Source organism: Vanessa cardui, chromosome 8 (genome assembly GCF_905220365.1).
Source record: "Vanessa cardui chromosome 8, ilVanCard2.1, whole genome shotgun sequence".
Lineage (NCBI taxonomy): Eukaryota > Metazoa > Arthropoda > Insecta > Lepidoptera > Nymphalidae > Vanessa > Vanessa cardui.
In genome coordinates, this window is record NC_061130.1 from 11,465,135 (window position 1) to 11,489,182 (window position 24,048).

Here is a 24,048-nt window from a genome sequence, read left to right on the forward strand (position 1 = left end):
CGAGAAATGATATTTTATCTCTTGCCGCTTTTTTTTTCATAACGTTTAGATTAGATCAAGTTGCCATGCCCAATAGTACAAAATTCGAATTTTACATTAAATAAGGCCGGATAGGTATATCTTGATTTTATAAACAGATTGTAAAGGTTTTTTGAGTTTAATGTTACAACCACCACGCAAAATAAAATTACTTTGGATAATATATATACACATTTAAAATTAATAATTAGTAAAATTTTGTCAGGTGTAAGATACTTATCGCTTTCAATAATTATAAAACATGCATAAATTTCATATATACTAATTATGTAGTTTTATATATAAAAGGGCAGATATTGTTATAATTATCGGCAAACATATATCTGCAATCTAGATAACTTTTATAGGGTTGCAGGATCGAAAGCTACTAAATAAAAGAGAGTCACTCATCTCAGTTCATTTATCGTGGTTTAATGAGCACGTCAAAAGGTAAAATATCATTGTTAAATAGTGCATATATCGACATGAACAATAATAATGTAGCGTTTAAAAATCTTAAATATAGACTTAACTAACATTTATTCACATATTCTTCTATAAAATTCGTATCACAATAAATAAATACAGATTAGACAATTTACCTAAACATTACTGTGCGATACAACAAGCCACGATAGTATGAAATAGAATAAACATATAGGAAACACTGCAAGTCCCTTCTTCCCCTCAGGTTGACTGTCACCGAGGAACTTTGTTGCCGCTGAAAATAGTTTAATAATGATCAGTTTCTATGAATTCCAATTGAAACTTTTCCATTAAGGCACTTTATTATTCAATGTTTTGACCGAAATGTTTTAATTATATATATATATTTATCTAGTACTGAATAGGAAATAAAAATCTTACCAAATGTCGCCCAAGCAAATCCAATCATTGAAATGACGAGACGGAGGAAAAACAGGAAAGTATTTTGAGTTGTGAAGAGTATCACCCTGCAGACGATTAGTGACAATGCAATTGGAAACAGGCAATAACCCAGAACACAGACGGACTGAAAGAATGATCTGAAAAAAAAAAACTGTATAAGGAAATGTATGAATATAATATTCAATTTAAATTTTCAAATAGTATTAAGAAGATTTTTATTAAACTTTGATAAAGATTTTTTGACATTAGCATTCTACATGGACTTGCAACAATTATTTACATTTTATACTTTATCAAATACCCATTACATTATTAACATGGTATAAATAATTACTTTATTTTCTATACATATTTGGATAAAAGACATTTTAATAAATAGAGGTAACATACATATTTCCACCAAGTAATTTAGAATTTAAAGTCACAATAGCTGCTCCAATCCAGACTAATACGAACACCTCTGCAAATTCAGGGCCACCATCATTTGAATTGTCTGCTCGTTCCGTTGAACCTTGTAGAACCGTCGCCATGAAAGTGCACAGTAGCAATGGACCCCATAAATCCCCTGTAAATAAATAATATTAAATAATTAGTCAATATCCTGCCTTCAAACTATTTAAAAAAATAAAAAATGCCACAAACAGTAATAAATCCTTTTTTAAATTGAACAAAGGAATAACAAAAGACATACTCACATTCTTTCAATAAACTAGTTTTTTCTCTAGGAATGAGGACATGGTAAAATTTATTACCAACTGCTCTTAAATCACGTAACTGAAAAATATTTATTTTTACATTATCCTTAATTTTGCTTATACAATGTAGCTGGATTTACAATAATAGCTGAAAAATAAAGTAATGAATATGTAATTCAATAAATAAAGAAACCTTGCTTAACTAAGGCCAATGGCAACCCCTCTTATAGAGAAGTTTGAATTATTCTACTAAACTTTTTCGATGAAAGCTGGTAAAAAACACAAGTCAGAATAGCAACTACATACAAGTCTTTTACTGTGTTTTTCTTCACCCCTAAACATGACATGAATTATAAATACATAAAACTCTGTTGAGCTTGGTACTGGGGAACTTTGATTATGAAAATTAATCCTTTATACTATTTTTTATATAAATTCTATTAAGGAAAAATTGTAGGGTACACATTTTAATGGATAATAGTCACATTGTTCATTACATAGAGAGCACTGTAAAATTACAGTTTATATTGTGGCTTACACGCAAAGCTGCAGTAAGAAATCTGTAAATATTACATGCATTAATAGTAAATCTATTTGATAGGATTTCTCTTTTTAAACTTTTGAAAGATAAAAATACATAGACAAGAAGGCTATGTAATATAACTCACAAATGTTTCTTTGATTGGTTCATCCAATGTGTTAAATTCCATGCTATCACCAGTGGGAACCCCTCGTGATTGTACATTCATTTCTCCTTCAACCACACCCACATCACCAGCTGGATACATCTAATAACCATTCAGAAATTATAAATTAAAGTTTTGTGTCAGGTTAGTATTTTTTATCTAAGATAACAAGTAGTGTATGGAGTTACGTTCTAATCTTAACTTTTCCAATTTGTACAACATTATTGTATTTTATTTGGCTGTGCCTTAATATTTAAGTTCAAAATAATGGAAATAGCTTGCTAACTAAGCCACGCTTACTTTTATTCAGATTCAAACTCTACATTTAATACTATTGTTAACTAATTATATTTTTAAATTTAAATAAATTGAATACTTTAATGATGAAATTTCTTAAAAGTAAACTTAAATATATGAACATATGTATGATATATGATAAATTAATAATATTATGGTAAAGTTATTTCTAATTTTATACATTTTCATATCATTTGAAAAATATTGCCAACTTACATCGTACTTTGTGTCAAAACCTGACATTTTATGTCTATAATTGGTAATTTCTTAGATAAGATGTTTTCACATGAAACAAAATATGGTTAAGATACAGTAAATATACAAACACATCAAGCACAATTTACAATTTATCTTAACATTTAACAAATCATAAAATTACAAGCTGTCAAGAAGTGTCAATGACAATGACCATTGCCACATAACATTACCAGATTAAAAAACTTACACTGCCTAATTAACGTTGAAAAACCTTTAAATCATAGGATAATATTAACTTCTCATTTATAGTTTAATTATTACCATTCGTCTTGCTGGTTACTGGTAAATTATTAGTAAAAACTTATAATATAGTATAATTCTAAATATCTGCTCAACCAATCTAAAAAATAAACCTTTTGACTAGAATAATATTATTAGCGTTATTTTGACGTATATAAATATTTAGTTTTATTTCATCGCTTATGTAGAATTTTAATGATAATTAAAATAAAAAATGGGTTATTATAGCTACAATTTTTAGGATATGACATTTTCAACAGTATTTTAACTAGAAATAGGTGAATGAGCCATTGCTGCACTTAAACAGCTATTATGATCGAGAAAACTTCCTGATTATGTATGAAAATGGTATTTTATTTTAAATATAATTCGATTGACTGACAGTAAAGATCTTAATTATGTCTTTATAGTAATTACATTGTATTAAATTCCAATTTAATTCACATTATTAATAGTTAATTTACATTGATAGTTTTTTATTCACATAAGAATTAACATAAAGTCCTTGAATAATTTCATAATCATATTATGAAATTGACTATAGTAGCAATAATGCTAACAGCATTTCTTATTAATCTATATTCTCCTTTATTACCTTTGTATTTTTTACTGAAATGTACAGAAGAAATTTTCTTTTTATTTATTTTTTATTTAATTGAAATACTTTTACGATAGGTAAACTTGAAATAAAAGCGGGATCCAGTGCATATCAATTAACTGTCTAACGAAAAGGCAAATTTCAAGCAGATCAAAGACAACTTTTTTTAGGTTGCTCACAAAGTAATTTTTTTTTTATAGTTATAGTAGCTCATCGATGGTTGAGATAAAATTTTAAAAGATATCCAATTTCCAAGTAGTAAAACCTCGGAAAACTACTTTAATTGTCATTTAAAGACTATCATAACTGTCAGTTTAAGAACTGTCAACAAATTGTCGAAATTCGTAACAACCGACTGACTGCGGATTTTCGATATTTTTATTTTTAAATGTTACTATATAATAAAGAATAATTATTCGACAAGTAATGTCCATTTTACGCAATGAAAGTAACTGTTAAAAGTAAGACATGATTGTTTTGTATACTATGAATGTTTTGTCGACTTACTTTTATATTTAAAAATAAACGAAGACATTTAATCGATCTGTTTTAAAGTAAGCTTTATTTAATTCTAGGTTGGACCGGTGTAGCTACTTGGCGTTGGATAGCAAACGACGATAACTGTGGTATTTGTCGTATGCCCTTCGATAGCTGTTGTCCTGATTGCAAATTGCCAGGCGACGATTGTCCATTGGTTTGGGGTGCGTGCTCCCACTGTTTTCACATACACTGCATCGTTAAGTGGCTTCATTCGCAACCACAACAACAGTGCCCTATGTGCAGACAGGACTGGAAGTTCAACAATAAGTGATCAAGTGAGTATAAATCTTTTAACTGTTTATATTTATAAATCTATGTATTGCTTATACGTAGACTCTACTAGTGAATGCTTAATATATATGCCTTTCTTATATAAACTGCTTGGCAAGTGTTGAGTTGCAAACTAATTTCTATCACTTTCGTAATTAATTTGACACTTATATATAATTAATTTGCTAGCATAGATTGTTTATCTATAGTTATTTTTTACCTGAAACATTTGCTTTATTTATGTATTGTTTGGACGAATAGAGAAATAGTTAAAAGTTTCCTTTATACTTAATAACATACATTAACTTCTGATAACCATTAAGTGTAAAAAGCTATAATACAATTATGTATGAATAAACCAGGTAATTCTTGTTTTTTTAATCAAAATTCCCTCTATATAATAACATGACTCAGCATTCGTTTATATCATTTAATATTGTTACAAGGTACTTGTTGTATAATTGTATTTCGAAACCATGATTGCAGAACTTGCAACACTCATAATAATAATTTTATTACTTATTTACAAAACAATAATCATATATACAGAGAAATTCATTTAATTTCAAGAATTAACTGATCAGGTTGTGTTAATTATAATTATTAAAAATCAAAACTGTCATAACTGCCATTAGCTCACTAAAAAGAGGCTATGATGTTGAAAGGCTCTTTAATAAGCTAATCTGATACCACATACAATTACTGATTACATATTCTACAAACAAACAAAAATTACTTTAACATCTATGTTTTGGTTTGAAACATGAGAAATATTTAGTGTAAATGTAGGCACAATGGTTCAAAGAATGGTTACTAGGTGGTAAGGCTTCGTGCAAGCTTCTCTGGGTTGGTACCACCCACTCATCATATATTCTGACATCAAACAGTAGTACTCGGTATTGTTGTGTTCCTGTTTGACAGGTGAGTAAGTCAGTATGATCATAAGGGGAATAATAGTTTCTAAGGTTCGTGGCAAAATTGGAAATGGAAGAAATATTAACCATTATTTCTTACAGTGCCAGTGTCCATGGGCAGCAGTGATCAATTACCATTTAAAAAACCACTTCTGACCATTAGATGGTCCACTTACATGGCTACCATATTTAAGAAAAAGGGTTTTCAGGTTAGCTCATAATAATCACCTATTGGTTATTAAATTTTAGATTTCAATTTTATTTCCTATTTCGGTTACGTAATCTTAATGATAAAAAAAAGTAAGAATAAGTTAAGATATAAAAAGTCCAAAAAAAATACCATTAAACAAAAAAAAGATAAAAAAATTATATTGAAATATATGTTTGCTAAGAGAAATCAATGTTTCCTATTAAAAATACGTATAGGAAATAAGATAAAAAAATTATTGTTTTTATTATTTGTATTTATAATGCACTGGGCGCTAGCTGAACCTGCAGCTCTACCCTTCGCAATTTATAATAGTTACTTGTTTATCTTACCTGGAACACACAAACCTTATTAATATCATTTTAGCCCCTTAAGGAGTGAAAAAAAAGAAACTTATGTCTCAGAGACAAATTCATACATATCTCCTTACTTAATTTAATCTAAATCTTCATCGGTTTGAGCGTAAAGAAGTGACATACAGAGTTATTATCGCAATTAATATATCAGTAATATGTGTACATATAATAAGAATGGAGTGAATAAAATAGCCCTTTTTTACTCAATGCATATGTATGTATACACGGTACATATACCAAAATAACATTTTATACAATTTTTGTCGGTCTGTCTGTCTGTTCCGGCTAATATTTGGAACGGCTGTATCGACTTTGACAAGACTTTCACTGGCAGATAACTCATACAATAGGGAGTAACTTAGGCTACAATAATAAATATTTTTTGTTAAATTCAAACAAAGCGTGTAGGTCGCCCAGCTAGTTGCTTCCAACGTAAAATTCTCTGAAAATCTCTTCTTAAAATTTAAACATTAACTATTATCCCATGTAAAAGATAGATGATACGGAGTAGAGTAATAGAATGCATTTAAATTTCCTCTTACAAATAGCTGTTGTTACATTTGGATGAGTTTAAAACAATAGGTCACTAAGTGCTTTCAAAAGTAGCCTACAATAGCCGCCATGCAATGTGGCGTGCACCGAACCGGTAGTGTTGCGTTCGTTCTCATAGTAAACAATCGTTTCGCAGATAATGTGTGGCTCAATTCATTGTTTGACCGTCTTTTACTACGTCATAAGAAAATACACAATTGAGTTTGCAAAATAAAAATATTTTTCGGAAATCGTTTTCGGAATGTATTCGAAGTTATTTGTGGTTGTCCAATAATAAAAAAGTAGTTGTGTGCAGAGGGGCGACAATCGCGTCGCGGTGGTCGTATTAATCAGCGTATGCCGCAGTCTGAGTGGCGCACGGGCGGGGACGGTCGCGTCAAACTAGTGCTCCGAGCTTACGCGCGTGACTTACGTGATGTTAATATAACCGCGCTCATTATACTATAGTGTTCGTGTTATAGTATTGTCCGAGTGACGCCTCGTTTAAGCATGCTGATGGTACAATCAAACGCCCATCCTATGAAGACCACCAAAATAAAAGGACCCCCACCTGTACCACCGAGGCCTAGCCAGAGCATGGTGGCTGAAGCTCTGGCGAAAACGAGAAAAGCTGTAGCGGATTCAAAGGCGACGCTGTCTAAAAGTAAAACATTTACTAAAAATGAAATCAATCATGTTTCATCGAAGGCCAAAACTTTGGATAGGAATTCGACACCGACTAAACCTTCCGTGTCGCCTCGACAAAACGGGCTCGCGCGCGTCAAATCATTTATAAAAGACGTTATCAGTGATCGTAGCTCTTCATCTGATGAGAGGAAATCAAGTGGTCAGAACTCTAGGAGAAGCTCAAGTGACAGTAGCTCGATTCAATCTCCAACATCTAATAAATCAAGTGAATCGCTGAATTCCAAAGCAGTCAAAACATGTAAACAAATATTAGTGCGATCTTTATCTACCTCTAATAAATTAGATCAAGATTCAAAGTGCAAAGTTTCCAAATCTTCTAGTTTCGCCGAAAAAACTTTGCCCTTGCGCAAAGCTCCACCGCCTCCTATGTCACCAAAACCTAAGTTAAAACCAATGAAACCCTTACCACTTGTACAAAAAAATGTTAAACAGAGCAGATACTTAAAACAACCGGAAATTGGTATATATACATTGCCGGTAGACGCGAAGCCTCCGCCAAGTCCGACTACAGAAGGATGTTATGCCACAGTAGCAGAGATACCAAGTGTGGAAGACAGATTACAGAACAAGACACTGAAACCACTCAATGGCGTATCAGATATTCAAGATAATTCGGAACAAAACACACAGGATGAGGCTTTAAATAAAAACAACAATTCCCTCGAAAGAAAAACATCAAGAGTAACCGAAATGCTTATTTCAGAAATTCTCGCGAGTAGAAACAATAACAAAGACGAAGCGAATGCCGTTATAGATAAAGGGAAGGATTCTACGAACCTAACTAATGGCAACGACTCGTCCGAAAACGAAATGATGAAGGACATGAATAACCATGAAATGTTAATATATGAACTGCAAACAATGCGGTCGCAGTCAAACGTTCCCGAATGTTTAGACATTAAGGATAATGATGACATGCAGTGTGATTCAGATTCGGAGCACAACTATGCAGTATCAGTTACGAGCGGCAATACTGAAGACGATCAAGCGTATGCGTATATACAAGACGATGATCTCAAATCTAGGTATAAATAATCTTTGTTTATTATAGATGTATATGTATTACTATTTTACTCTGTTTTGTGACAAGATGACCTAAATATTGAAGTATAAAGCAATTGATTTAAACTAAACCCGTCCTCACAATACTTTATTTTAGGAATATCAAATAATCTTTTGTAAGTAATTGTTTCTAGTAATGACATTGACGGTTTCGAAATAAACAATATTTATATAAAACTCGCATTTCGAAATTAAATCTTTGTAAACATTGCTAATGAATAACATTTATGACATAATATAGAAAAAAACATCATCATACCTTATCATAATTTATTAAGTTTCATTGTTAATGAACAATTATGACCCGAATATTTATAAATTTCGACACAATATCAAATAATCCGCCAGCAAATTAGTCCGTTGAATAGAAAAAGAGAAATAATAAATACATCGCCAATCAGGTAGCAATTAAATCGATTATTATTATATCATGAATAAAACATATCTCTCTGTGCTATGAAATATAGTTATAAAAATATGGTAAAAATTAACTATCGTAGTTGTAAATACTTCTTTAAACAAATCACACGTTTTAAGTATATATTAAACTGCGATGATTTGTTGGTAACGAGCCTTAAACATATTTAAGTTTCGCTTCTATCATACTTATAATCTCATAAGTAATTAGTTGTATCTGTTTAAAATATTTCTCAAATCATAATTACCTGCAACACTGACATTTTTATTGCTCTCTATACGAGATGGCCCAGTGGTTAGAACGCGTGCATCGTAACCGATGATTTCGGGTTCACACCCAGGCAAGCACCACTATATATATGTGCTTAATTTGTGTTTATAATGCATCTCACGCTCGGCGGTGAAGGAAAACATCGTGAGGATACCTGCATGTCTCTAATTTCATCGAAATTCTGCCACATGTGCATTCCGCCAACCCGCATTAGAACAACGTGGTGGAATATGTTCCAAACCTTCTCCTTGATGGGAAAGAAGGCTTTACCCAGCAGTGGGAAATTCACAGGCTGTTACGTTACTTTTCTTTATACATTAAAATTGTATTCTTAACTTCGTATTAACAATTACCATATCTTTTAAAAGACTACCACAATCGATGTTATACAAATTATTGACTATGAAATAGCTTATGGCACGAGGTGAGCCTAGTAACATGCACTTCTAGGGACTCCCACTAGCCATGACGTTTAAATTACATTATGCAAGTATTTTAAACCCTACTTAACTATACCGGCTAATAAATATAAAATGCATATACATATAAACGTCGTTTACAATTTGTATAATTAAATGTATCCTATGTTAGGTACATGTATGTATATTATAAAATCTAATCAATTATTTTTGCATAGAATGAAGCTACAGAATGGGTTCACACGTGTATGTGTGTTAACATGCAACATTTTGTACTTGTTATATCAAAGGCGGGGGATTAACTCTCATATTCGAAAGGTGTCATACTCAGATGCCCACATAAAAGCGCTTGATCTTCGACCGAATAAAAGAGTAATAAAATACATTTGTATTTGCTAGTAGCTGTCGTTTATATTTAAAATTTTTCTAGTGTTATTTTGACTAGACCAAACAGCAGCTGATATCGGCGATTTATAAGACTTTATCAGATTTCAGTTGTCAAAATAAAAATATAAATAAAACTACCTTAAAATGTATAGTGTTGTATGCGATGAGATATTTTTTTTTTATTAAATACGATATTCTGTAAATATAAGAGAATAAAATATAACTTATATTGACCGTTATTAAAGGAGGATCGATAGAATGATCTGGAATTCGGCCAGACATACGTTAAAATTAAAATATAAATCGGCTCCTTATCTTATATGCTCGTGTATTGAGCTATCTATAAAATGTCATATTTCCACCTGGAAAGCTTATTCTTAAATATTTTCTCCTTTATATTAACTATGACCATTTCAAATTTAAATAAAGGTAAGTATATTGATGTTATAAGAAACAAAACTAGTAGTATAGAGAAATGTATGCAATGACGTTGACTAATCAGTTTTAAATTCTGGTACACTTAAAATGTCACATGCACTGTGCCCAGCCACTAATTATATCCCTTGCGCATCTGCACGGAGCCTTCTATTAAAGCATATTGTTTAAAATATTTTTATACGTTCATTCTATGAATGCTTTTTAATGTAAATGAAGCTGAGTGCTTTATGTGGAAATATTAATTTATATATTTTAAATATTTGAATTCATGTGTCTTTCAAGTCGAAGGAACACTTGACCGAAGATTTCAATATAATGAATAATCTGATCAGAACTAAGTTTCACGTGTTTGTAATTAATAACGTGCTTGACTGTGAAGGAAAACTTGCGATAACTTGATGTGCCGTATTGAACAAGCGCGGTAGAAAAACCTCGAAAGTTTTTCCACGAGTGGAGTTTATTAAACAGTTGAACAATATGCAGGGTATTACTTTCCTATTTAGTATCCTATATTCCTATTTATCTTAGATTGTCAAATCAAACTATGCTTATAAACCGAAATTTTGTTACTAGACTACGCAAGCAGTTTCGAGCAATCAGTACGATGTCGCTGCAAGGTCTGCCTCCGTTGCCAAAGAGCCTCAGTGGCTTCGCTGACGGCGAGCCTGATCTCCGAGATCCGCCAGCACCGGCACCCGCTGATGACAATCATCCGACGGATCTAGACTCGCAGTTAGTCTATTTGAAAAAAGAAATGGTAAGTTTGTTTTAATCTCAATTATTATTAACATTTAAAACATAAGAATATAATAATCATAAAATAAAAACCCTATGGAATTACTTTTTTTTAATTCCTTTTTATGTTAACGTCTTGACGTATTGTTAATCATTTTATTTAGGAAATATTATTTTATGATGATATTTGATACAATTTAGGGTAATTTTGTCGGTTTAAATGTCACAATGTTACACTTTAATCTAAAATTTAGCCCACCGGACGGAGTCAGTTTCTTACAGGAACATGTTTTAATCGTAATTAAACTATAAACATTATCATGGAGGATTGTAATTATTTACTATTTCTGTTTCATACTAATAACTTGTTAGGCCGTTGTTTCATATAAAATTCTGTAACAGATTTTTAGGTAATGTGTAAACGAATTGTAAACTTCCGTGTTCCTTTCGAAGTTTTTGTGTATAATAAAAAATTTAGCGATCTAACGAAAGCCACGTGCTACGAGAGCTAATTTTATAAAATGTCTAAACAAGCTCGTGTGTTTGAACATTCATTCACGGCTGAAAAGTCATCAAGAAATCGGTCAAGTGCGTTTTGGGTCTAGCTTGCAACTTGTAACTGACCTTTGACATTATGACACGTGTTCAAGAATTTAAATAAGTTTCTAGAAAGGTTAAGCTTAGGTTAACCACAATTTTTTTTAAATAAAGAAAAACATTAAACATGACCATACTTAAAAAACAATTTCTTCACTTTTTTTAATAGTAAGAAGATAAAATATTTTAAATTTCAAAAATCTGAGATATCTTTTTAGTTCAAATAGTAAATTGATTGCAATTATTGACTTTTTTATCGATACTATAAATTTGAAAACGGTGTAAAAACTAAAAACACATTTCCTAGAATTACGTCCCGACATTGGTGTAACAGCATACACAATGTATGAGTATGTCTTAAACAAAACTGACGTAATGTTTTCTCATTGTATATTAAATTATAATGAATACAGACAAGAATAACGTAATAATTATTGGACACAATTATCTAATAATCAATATATATTTTGTTCTAGTTATCTCAAGAAATATTTTCGATTATAATATGACATGGCTAAAACATATGCGAAGCCACCAATCGGTGGATTCTACTCTTAATTGTAATTGACATAAAACAGCATTTTGTCCTTTAGAATTCCCTCGGGGCATATTTTGAAATTGTATTATTTTATTAAGTAACCATTTGTTTTATAATGAATTATGTTGTTGTTGAAGTAAAGAAATGAGAATGGATCTAAAGCACTCCCTTTGAATGCCTCCCTGTAATCACAAAATAAAGAAAACGTAAACATTTTGATAGTATGTCAGAGAATCTAGTTTAACATAAATAATATGATTAAAATATTTGAACAGAATTCGTTAAAGATTTAGAACACGCTTCACATCCTTTCTAAAAGCAGGCCATTAGAATCGTTTTGCCGTATAGAGTTGTTTTATAAAAACTAGAACTCGTGACACGAAAATAGATCGGAAACTTGAATGCGGCTGATGCAGATGCTAAATTCCTATTGGTGTTTCTAAGCACTGAAAACATACATACATATACATTACCATACATACAATAAAACTGTAAAATGTAACTGTACATATAATCAAACGTACAAAAACTCGCTTTTAATAATATTATATGATATTTTTTTCTGCATGTAAAGGGAATTAATACGAATTAAATTTAAATGAATTGAGCTACCAAGCTATAAGACCAACGGCATTCCTTTTTGACGTGAAAATATCTTTGAAATTTAACCAACCAAGAGGCAAACCGGACTGTGAATCTAAAAACCTGCAATGACCGTTACCGAAAATTTTCTTGCGCTACAACATTGTTTTCTTGGGTCCTGATTTTTATTTAATAATATATACTATTCCTTAGTAGGCTCTTTCAAAAGCCAGTTCACGGAATTTCGTTTTTCTCAATTGTGAATGTAATATTTTTCTCAATCAATTAAAACATATATAAAAATTAGCCACTTGAACATGCACATGAAATCAATAAAATTTATTTGAAATTCTTATTTGCTAATAGATAAGTTAAACCTATTAGAACTAAACGTATTGCAACAATATTGAATTTTACAAACGGTATGAAATAAATAGTGTTTACAGAAACGAGTATGGTTGCAGTGTAAAAAACAGATGTTGCGCATTCATTATAGTTTATCGCCCGTTATCGTTGACCGTAATGTAACTACTGCCTGTACGTTTTTGGGGAAGCTATTATACGATTTTATTTGGGCAAAGGCGGATATGCATAGCTAATAAAGAAAAACAGACCTGATCTCGCCCTCTTTTGTATAGTACGTGCATTTAGAGCTACACGTTATATGTCGTAGGATGTATGAAAATGTTTTGTGCTATTTTTGTCTTCCTTCTTTATTAATAATTATCAGCAAAGGGCAAGTTGCTTAGCTTTCATTATTATTGTTTTGTATACTATTAACAAACAGACATTTGGAATCAATTATTTATTAAATGAAAATAATTGCAACACATGAGGTATTGATAAATTTATAGACTATTTCAAATTGACATTTATCTAATATGGCTAACAATAGCCAAGGCCATCGCATAACATTTTTTAAATTATAAATGATTATTGAATCACTCGTATTAACTCAGTTTGGTACTTTAGAATGGTATGAATTTAAAAAAGAATCCAATTTGTCGTAATTGAAAGTAACAAATTGGTTAAGTAATCACGTAACTAATTAACAAAAAGGTAATATTAGTTCAAGACGTTGTTACAATTTGCCTAAGTCCAGATAAAGCTTAGTTTTAATTTTTAATGCGTAAGCGGTAGGACCGATAAGTCGTAAGTAATGCGTAGGACGACGTAATTGGATCTAACGTTCACGCAATATAGCCTTCGTAATTAAAACACTTATCGGCAAATTCATGGCTTGCTTTTTTATTTAATTCATTGACTTTATAATATTGCTATGCAACCTCATTGTACGTTTATAGAATATAATAAAACCTTTTTCATCAATATCAGATTTTCATATCGCTCTTCCTCTGAGATTGGATTTAGTAGAATTCCTTTTAAATTGTTGTTCGTATCGCTAGAAATTATAACAGATTTTTTCCAATATTATTTTTAAAAACCCATTTTAAATTACTTTCTTATGATAATAATCAATACATAAATTATATATTGTCAATAATGTTTGAGCGTTGAAACTTTTAGGTTTTAGAATACAATCAACTATTTTGGAGTATGATTATATTCCATTTGAGATTTTGTTTGAATTTTGTTTCACTAAAGAAGTATTTATTTTTAATACGCGGAATAATTATTCGCTCGCCTTTGTTTTATTTGTGTCTCGTCGTTCCAGTGTTACGAGCACGTTTAAAAAAAATGGCTTTACGGTTAACCACCTGCTTAAAGCCAGCCAATCATACTGTTGCCTTTGGTAGAATGCTTCTTTCCCCCTACCACCTTAGTTACCAGGGGATAAGTGCTGATGCTATGGAATTGTAAGCAAATTTCTTATTTGGATCTCTCTATACCACTGTAGTAAACCATACTTGCTGACTTATTTTAAAGAATTTGCAAAAGCATCAATTTAGTTTTTTTTTTTTCGATGTTATTTGATATAGTCTTTATATTTATGATATAACAGCACGTGTATTATATTCTTACCCGAACCTGATAATTTACCAAGTTAATAGAATATCGTCGACTTATTTTCTCGTAAATACACAATTTTAACAATGTGTTTATCTACTTAACCTCCTTAAGTCCCCTTTTCAAGCGTTGAGCTGATAAGCGTACTAAGGAACGATGAAAATGTCTTGAATATATATTTTCATATTCATAGAAATAATCTATGTCCATCTTAATCCCATAAGCAGTAACTGTACCATAGAAATAGACATGCTTACAATATGCTGTCCGGTAAATTAACTCAATCGCAAAGTAACATAACAATTAAAGAATTTATTATTTTCTAAGCTCATCTAAAATTTTTAATTTTTATGAAAAGGGGTTGGTGCCAGACGGCCTGTCATAAGGGCCGGCTCTATTTTCTTGCAGTTTTTGAAACATGTTTAGCTGACCTCGAAATGGCAAAAGGGCAATCGAATTATAATGGTGATGATGTTAGGGAAGACCCGAAAATACATAACACGTTCGTTTTTAATAGGTTTTTTTTTTACATTACATGGCGCTGAATAATATATGACAAGAAATGATAAGACAAGAAAAGTTTACAATAGCTGATGAATTTGTTACCTCCAAGATCTAATGACTCAATGAAAACGAAGACGATTTGATTAAAACGATCCTTCCCATATTATCATCCAGCTTCACACGATGTACCAAGAATTGTATCCATTTACAATAGTATTTTTTTATTAAAGAATCCCTAGAAATTAATCTTGTTTATATAAAAATAGGTCTGCTCTCGATGCGATAAGGTTTCATTGGAGCGTGAAGGGCGTTATCTATATTAATATTATAAATGAGAAATTGATTAAGTCTGTAACTTTATTTCATTATTATGATTAAACCAGTGGACGGATAGAAGACATAGATGAGGATATGTACATAGCGGGGACATTATCATAATAAATTTTATGCCTTAAATTTATACTATTAGAACATGACAAAAGAAGAGCGTTACGTACAGTTTACACATATTGTTACCTCAAAACACATATTGTTACATAATATTGAAATAAAGAAAAAAATAATGGCAATTTAAATAAAAGCATTTTCCAACGTTGTTTAACTAAATTCACCATTTATTGTAATGGCTACTAGTGGACGAAGTGGTGAGTCTAATTTGCCCAACGCTAATAGCACACTTGAATTATTTCTTACGTATACATCAAGTGGTTATTAGATTTTTATCCAACCCTTTTGTCATTTAAGTTACCTTATTATGTTTTATACGATATTAATAATTTCTAAATATAGTTTTCTCTAATATAACTGTAGACAAAGACATGTACCGTATTGATATGAAATATCCTATTTGTGCGATACTTTAGTTACAGCTATCTTTAGTTATATCTAATCGGCTCGTCACTGCTCAGATATATGTTTCTGAACTGCCTTTATGCAAAATAAAAGTAAAAGCTACTCCTTAGATAAAGCCTCATCTACTTGTAAGAAGGTTAAACCTTATGCTACTCTGCTGCAATGCGGATTGATGGATGCTGGATACAAATAAAATGACACATTTTTTATATACATTTGCAGGTTTTATTGAAGGCATTTTGGCATTCAAGTAAGCCTTATTTTATAAACTGTTCATATTGTACAAAAGTCTAAACTAATATATCATATTATTAAGCATGACTTATAAATGTTATTTTGTTAGCATAAAAGGTTGTGTTAAAAATGTACATAACAGACAGTCAGCCGTGTACATATCAATCAAACAGTTTTATAAATTATATAGATCTACGAAATGAATAACAATTAGCAGTTTCACTATCGTTATTTAGATATGTATCACAAGGTCGAATATAACACGCTTTAGAACGAACGCATAGCGATAAATATTCGGCCATTCGGTATTATACTTTTTATTATTTTCCTACAAAACATTTGAGAAATGTTAGCCAGTATCTATCTATACGACTGAATTATTAATATATGTTACTAAAAGGCATTAAGTACCGGCAGTTATTTGTTGGAATATTTTTTGATGAAACATCAATTTTAAGTATTCTAGATAGTTCTAGGTGCTGTTTAAAAAAACCTTCGTGCTTTAAGGCTTATGTAGCTATGACGCTAATAGCGCAAAGCACTACATTCGTTGAATTATTTAACTAATTAAACAACTTTGTGTTATTAAAAATTCCAGCTATGGATACAATAAAGTTGATTTTACTTTTAGTTGTACCGTGATATATAGCAAACTGTTTTTAGAACGTTGATATATTTGAAATGACTTTATTTTTCCTTTTCCCATATCTCAGAACTGAATGTAACAGGTTGTAATTATCGTGCAACACGCAGCCTTGGAGACCTTGTAATAATTCGCATCCTACACTTACGTTCTTTATGATAATAGTCAAGTCGAAGTGCGTAGATCCGTGATCGTATATATTACACGAATGTTTATTTTTGGTACAAATCATAGACATGATTGACGTTTTGTTTCGCTTTAATATAAAGCGAAACGTATAGTGATAATGCAAAACTAATTATTATAAGTATTTAAAACGGAATATTTTTCATGATTTTTATTTGATGGAGCTTGATATTTCGACATTATCAACGAATATCTTGTTCACGAGACTGTCTGTCTCAGTGTAAACAATAACGATGGTAATTTCCAAAAGTAAATGTCTAATATTTTTTTATTTTATTTTAATTGACCACCTGAAGGATTAGTGGTCACCACTACCCATTAATATTTAATAAGTGTCGCTGATTAGCGATACTATATATGTCGAGAGGATAGTACTCAGACATTCTGACTCGGACGTAATGAGATTTAAAATTCAGGTGACCTGGATAAGGTCAGGCCAATAAATTGCGTGATTTAAGAGAAAAACTACGCTGATCGGAATGTGGAGCACAACTGTTTCAAATGTAAATATTGTATTTGAGCAATGTTAATGTGTTTGTAGAACGTTTAAAAATGATAGACGATCACTTGGCTATTGCCACTAATTTAGTCCAAAAATTTTGATGTTGGAACCTAATACTAAAATTAATTTAAATAAAGAAGACTAATATTCATAATATCGATTTGTTGTGCACCTAAAATAATAAGACAAAACGATAAGACATTAATGCAACTACATAATCTACAGAACGGTCCATTAATCTTGTAAATTGGGGTGTAAATCTTGTTACGCTTACGAAACTTCATTTACGTTAGTGGCTCCATAGATAAAACCTAAAAATATCCCTACGTCACATCTCGAAGTATATTCAAAACCGATACTTCTACGTATATATCAGTATTAAAATATACAACGTTATTCTAAAGTTAATTTCGACGATATGATTCAGCTCCAAATGCTACCTAACAGCTGTGACATTTAAAAGCTGTTACACGTGCTGCCTAACAGATTTTATTATGAATATTCGTATCATATTGAAATAGTGCAAAATTTATTGGTGTCAATGTCAGCTAAGGAAACAACACTTCTGTGATGTCATGATCCTTTACATTGAATGCTGAGAGATATGAGCAAGATTCTTTCAAAAAATCCGGGTAATGTTTTCGTAACTATAGGTTAAAAATCAAAAACAATTGGACACGACCTGACAGTTGACCTGACAGTCGGGGCAGGACCATAAGCATAGGAGTGTAAATACTGCAACCTGAATACTTCTATAGATCTTTACTCCTCAGCAGCAGCCCTATTTACATGGGATCAATAGGACATTAAAATTATTTCTTGACAGAAAAGTTTGTATCTAGATTCTGATTTGTATTCAGAAGAGATTCTGAACCTATACTATAATAAGCTATACACTACAGGAATAAGCCAATCCAATATATCTTATATTATGTAAAAAACTTAACGTACTAAGTGCTTCTCCTTCTCTCTATCTACTAGTTTTATTTTACAAAAAAATTAGGCTTTTTATTATTTCATTAAAATTCCGCTCCGTAAAAATATTATTTTGCGGTCCAGTTTCTAAATCTATGACTTTAAAAAGAACTTGTTCTATACTACATGTTACTTTCGAATTTCTTCAGCATTAACGCTAATAATACTAGTTACATTAATGACGCAATACCTTCCTTAAGTTCAATTACCTCATTTACAAGTGTGTGCTTAATAATATTAACACAGCTAAACTCCATTTTTAATAATGATATTGCAATTAAAATATTTTAAACATAGCTGTATGTATGGATATAATTTAGGTAACTTAGTATATCAAATATGGTTTTTTAACTTCTTCTCTTTCACTATCTTTACCAACGCTTGCTTTCTCTATATTCTTAAATGTTTTGTTGATACGAGATAAGCTCGATTTTCATTAAATGTCGTCTGCTACATTTTTCGCACACGATATTTACCGAAATAGTTTATCCATATTAATATACTCATGTGATGTACAAACAGATTGTTTATATTCATTATATATCATCATTACATATATTTGTATTTTCTACATATTTAAACCGGCGTTTTTATACGTATATTGCGACCTACACTTGATGGGTTTGAAGTGAGCTATACATTTTGCCTTCGTGCATTAAACTTTTCATTATCATGTTAATTTTTTCTAATACAGTAATATAAAGAGTATATGTAAATGCGTATATTACAAACATATTATCTATCCGAAAAGCATGAGACAACTTTCTAGGTGTCTTCATCCGAGCATCTTCCCACGCATTGTTTAACGGTACATTATGTATGTGAAAGGGACAAGTGCTTTGACAATTCTACTCGACCACGCATAATTCTCACATAAAATGGTATTATATTAGTTACTCTTTACATTATTCGATAGGTTGTTTAATAAATACAACCGGTTTGTTTTTACAATACGCGACGATATTGTATGTTACACGCATTTGGATGGGATCTTAACGTAAAATTTGCAAGTAATATTCCAAATTTAAGGCTCAAATATTTTTGTATGATTGTCTTATATTTTACTGTTATATTATTAAAAGATCGGACGTATATTCGTATAGACAATTTTATCATCTGTGCTTATTATACAAGCAGGAAAAACGTTACACAATAGAGCCCATAATAGCTGGTGAGTATGTATAAGATCTACATGTCTAAGGATTATTTAACACGTATCGTTAATATTTGCTTTGCGTTGGTTTACATATATCGATAAATAGGACTTTAGGATATCTTGAGATAGAATATTTGCTTTTCTAAATTTAATCAATAAAAAGTTCATAAGGATTTAAGATGTTTAAATCATCTGTTCTTTCATTAGACGGAGCGCCTGTGAATGTTATATCATGAGTGCGATGTGTGGGTTCAGTTAGAAAGAATTTATGCCGAACATTTGGAATAGCGATTAACCCGCATTGTTTAATGTCAATAGAACGCATCCGTGTTGGCAGCGTAATACGATTCATCCGAGAGGCTTCCCCGGCTTATATTGTAATTGACATAATTACGATATCGTCATTATACTATAATTGACTGATTTTAATGATATCTAATCGATATATTACCTAATACCTTTATTACACACTGTTTTTGTAAAAACTACGATAGAAATGATCGTAAAGCATTATGTAAAATTTCTTTTGCAATATAAGTTCTTTCCTTATAAAAACTTAGTAATTATATATTTGAATTTATTGATTTAACCATCATTAAAAATCACGTCACAAACGAAAATAGTTGTAAATGAACCTCAACCGAAGCTATTTTTAAATAAAAGCTAAACGATAACAGATAAGAGCGCAGGGATCTAGAACCAGGTTACTAATCCGGCCTGAAAGGAGATCGCGTATTTATAGCGCACGCGACTCCCTGGCGAGTTACGTCATAATAACTTAGATGATCAAGCGAGAAAGCTACCGTCGCAGTTGAAACTTGACTGTACAGTATTCTTTTATGTTCACCGTCTAAGAAACCTCTGTAAAGGACATTTGCATTTACCGTCACGAGATATTCATTTATTCTTTTACTTTTAAACTATCACTAGCGGCTGTCTCGGTTTTTGCACAGTTGGACATAAGATTTTTTCTTAGGCTTTTATTTCTATATTTATTTTTGTTTCATTAAATGTATTGAAATATCTTTAATGTTGAAATGAAAACTCCCTGTCGGCTTTATTTTTTTCCGACATGTTTACAAAAAACCTTAATAAATTATCTAAACCTTCCTCATGAATCGCTCTGTCTTTTAGTGAAAACCGCATGAAAATCCGTTCAGTAGTTTTGGAATTTATCGCGAACTTACAGACAGACACACGGCTGTGGGACTTTTATATTATATTCTATAATATGTAGTGATTTCAATCAAAGGCTAAATAACTTGATTTCAGAGTAAGTGTTGCATTGCGTTTTGACAATACACATTAAATTCACGTTCAAGTCTCCTATGCGCCGACTCCTCACCAAGATAACGGGGGAGGTAAATTACCAAAATGTACAATGCCTTAGCGCGACAACGAGTACAGTTGAGCGAGTGCCAAAAGTGTAAGACTGTGATTACTTTACACAAATACAAGTTTGAATTGCTTACCAGCGTGGTCTTGCTTATTTAAGCTGTTGCCAAATTAAAGAAAAGAGAAGGAAAAAACAATTTTTAAACGACGATGAAGTCTATGAACTAAGATTTTATCGAAATACGATTGAATATAAGTTCCAAGGCGAATTCGGAAGTTCTGGAGATTCAAAACAACTTGTTAAATGTAATATATGTATATAAATGAAATGTGAATAATATTTGTCACTCAATTTAATAATTACTTAATGATTTAAAATTTTACTATATTCCACGAAATTTTAAACTTTAAAACGTTTGACTAAATGTATCATTAATTTTTTATTATAAAAAATGAAGTGCCTTATATTTGCCAGTAAACAAAAATAAAACTAAGCCGGTCGGAGCTTTGATAGTGGAATTGTTTGACGACACAACTTTACTGCGCTATAAATATAACAGTCAACGGGGCGCTAGCTCAAACAAACGAAAGTAATGATGCAATAAAAATGTAAACTCATTAATATGTTCCATTCCAACCGCACCTTTTAGGGAGCAACGATACGATACAACACGATTAACACGACGTTCTATTGAAGTTATTAGTTTTCACGCTAAAATAAGGTTTTCTTTAGCGTTTTATTGATCAGCATTCTTTACTATAGATTTCAATCAATGTTACTTATTCTTATTTAAAACATTATTACACATGCTAACAGAATTTGTTAAGTGCGATCATACCATCGGTACATTAAGAAAAATTGTGTACCAATCAGTGAAGGGTCATCAACCTAGTAGCTAACTAGTGACATAACACGACTCATTTCAAACGGGCTACTACGAGTGTAATAGGTCAACAATAACTCTAAAAGGATACCACGGCTCAACGTATAAGCATGTTCTAAAACAACTATACGAATTTGACCTTTAAAATAACACTTATAGGTATTATTTTACAATATACAACTATGACGTCGGATTACAATGTGGATAAACGTAATACGATGTTTAGTATCGATTTGATTTTGAGCTGTATAAAAGTTTTGGTCATTGAATTTTTGTCAGTCATTGAAGCCTCTTAAGTGTAGCGCGCTTAGAAATGCAGTAGGTATTGTATCGTGTTACAGCCCACGTCAGTATTGTATTATAGTGATGTAACGATTGTTAATATTTAGTTATTTCCGAGTACGCATAATATTTTTAATATGGTGGTTTAATATTGTATTATCTTAAAGCTGCCTATGGTTATAGTAATGACAAGGTTACATTCAGAAAAACTTAACAATTTCGCGATAGAATTATTAGAGCGCCAAGCAGTAATGGGTACTTGGTATTTGTGCTTGTATGAAGTTGATTATGTTTTTTTACTGTTCTAGCGTCCATGAGCCAAGGTACTCTCTTGAACCAATTACTTATTGGTCTTCTCAGAACAGATAAAACTCATGTATTAACAATTGTAAAGGCGAGTTCTCACTAACGCAATTACGAAGCAATTATCGCCATCGTGTGTGGCATTTCTATTCACACTAATGTGTCTATAGTCGTCAAATAATACATAGAATATACTCATACTTATTTTAATGAACGTGGGTCTTCAATTTATAATTTGACTAGAGACTTACCCCGGTTTGGCATGGGAAAATACTGAAAATAAATATACTACAAAAGATGTTATGACATCACATTAGAAACTTCTAAAATTGTCAGTGTTTCTTTACTATATTGTCCATGTATTAATACAAAAACCGTCCTCTCGAATCAATCTATCGATTAAAAGAACTGCATCAAGCTGCATCCGTTGCGTAATTTTAAAGATCTGAACATACTTAGGGACAAATAGCGGTAAGCGACTTTGTTTTATACTATGTACTGATGATGTTAGCGGCAATCATATTCAAAAATCAATGTTATTATATATAAAAAAAATATTTCATCATATTACCTTTAATACTATATATTGCATATACTACGAGATGATGTAAATTACAACACTATTCATACGCTTTGACGTTTACAAATAGTTTATAAACTGTGGACACGTGTCAAGTCACACCTGTTATCGTTGATGGTAAAATCCATCGCCAAGAGTGTGTTTTTAGCTGTGTGTACTAAAAAAATTGTAACTATTATCGCATTCATTTTCCTTATAGCTCCAGAACCAAGTAGTTAAAACTATAAAAAGCGATGTAATTAAAGGTTTTTATAGATTAGGCTCAAGAGTTGGCTCATCAGGCAATTGCAATTCATGATGAATACATTATGAGTTACAATTTTAACAATAGTCAAAAGGAATTAAACGTTCTGTGTAATAGCTAAAAAATGTTGTTGTCACAGAAAAATACAAAGAAACGCCATATACTTAGGAAAAAAAGCGTCCTCATTTTTCATATGAGATTCGACAAACCATCCCGATAAGCCCAAATTACGTGTTCGATTGAAGAGCCCTCCTTGCTCTATTATCACCTTTCGATCGATTGTATCAAATGGTTATTTTGTTGCTCAAACTACATATACTTGCAAACTTTCATATCTATGTATACGACCATATCAAAAGTAGGTTAAAATTGACTGAATAGATTTGTTAATGTAACTTACCTCATAGTCACGCCAATTTAGATTATTATCTATATCTTATTTAGTATTATCTTTAGCTTTTCTGTTCTTGTCGGCTAATAGTTGAAAAGATTTTTTATCGTGTTGCATACACAAAACCTTGTTTTATCTCTGATGGTAATTGACAAATGTTTTGGCTTGCAACACTATTTAAAATGGTACTGTGCTATTAAATAATTTTCTATTTGCACTTTTATCGTGAGTTAACATGTCTTGATGTATTCCTTATTCCTATACGAATTAATTTCCTGTTTACATATGCATCGCTTTCTACACTATGTATATGGTCAAATCGAAGGTTTATTTTTACGAAATGTATAATGAGGTAG

The 24,048-nt window shown here is 31.2% G+C and overlaps 2 protein-coding genes across 4 annotated transcripts in view; one reads left to right on the forward strand and one right to left on the reverse strand.

Annotated features, from left to right (window-relative positions):
• Positions 1 to 541: 541 nt before the first annotated feature.
• On the reverse strand, positions 542 to 3,007 carry LOC124532045 (protein YIPF6). 2 transcript variants are annotated; one of them, XM_047106672.1, is made up of 7 exons: positions 2,953 to 3,007; positions 2,801 to 2,850; positions 2,270 to 2,389; positions 1,602 to 1,680; positions 1,297 to 1,471; positions 886 to 1,043; positions 542 to 739 (listed from the first exon to the last, which is right to left on the reverse strand). In XM_047106672.1, the coding sequence occupies exons 2-7, from the start codon at positions 2,825 to 2,827 to the stop codon at positions 621 to 623; spliced, it is 678 nt and encodes a 225-aa protein (XP_046962628.1). In that variant the 5' UTR covers positions 2,828 to 2,850; positions 2,953 to 3,007; the 3' UTR covers positions 542 to 620. The 2 variants fall into 2 exon arrangements, with proteins under 2 accessions (XP_046962628.1, XP_046962627.1); XM_047106671.1 differs by having other exon boundaries at positions 2,801 to 3,001.
• An 886-nt stretch (positions 3,008 to 3,893) lies between these two features.
• The window catches only part of LOC124531735 (probable serine/threonine-protein kinase DDB_G0283337), a 39,804-nt gene continuing 19,649 nt past the window's right edge, over positions 3,894 to 24,048 (forward strand). Inside the window, exons 1-3 of one of the 2 annotated variants that reach the window (XR_006966604.1) lie at positions 3,894 to 4,141; positions 4,256 to 4,495; positions 10,775 to 10,958. Coding sequence is in view for 1 of the 2 variants with exons in the window: in XM_047106247.1 (XP_046962203.1) it covers positions 7,010 to 8,232; positions 10,775 to 10,958 (1,407 nt within the window). In the remaining variant the exon portion in view is untranslated. Of the gene's footprint in view, positions 4,142 to 4,255; positions 4,496 to 6,616; positions 8,233 to 10,774; positions 10,959 to 24,048 lie in introns of those variants that run through there. The other variant, XM_047106247.1, reaches the window with a different exon arrangement.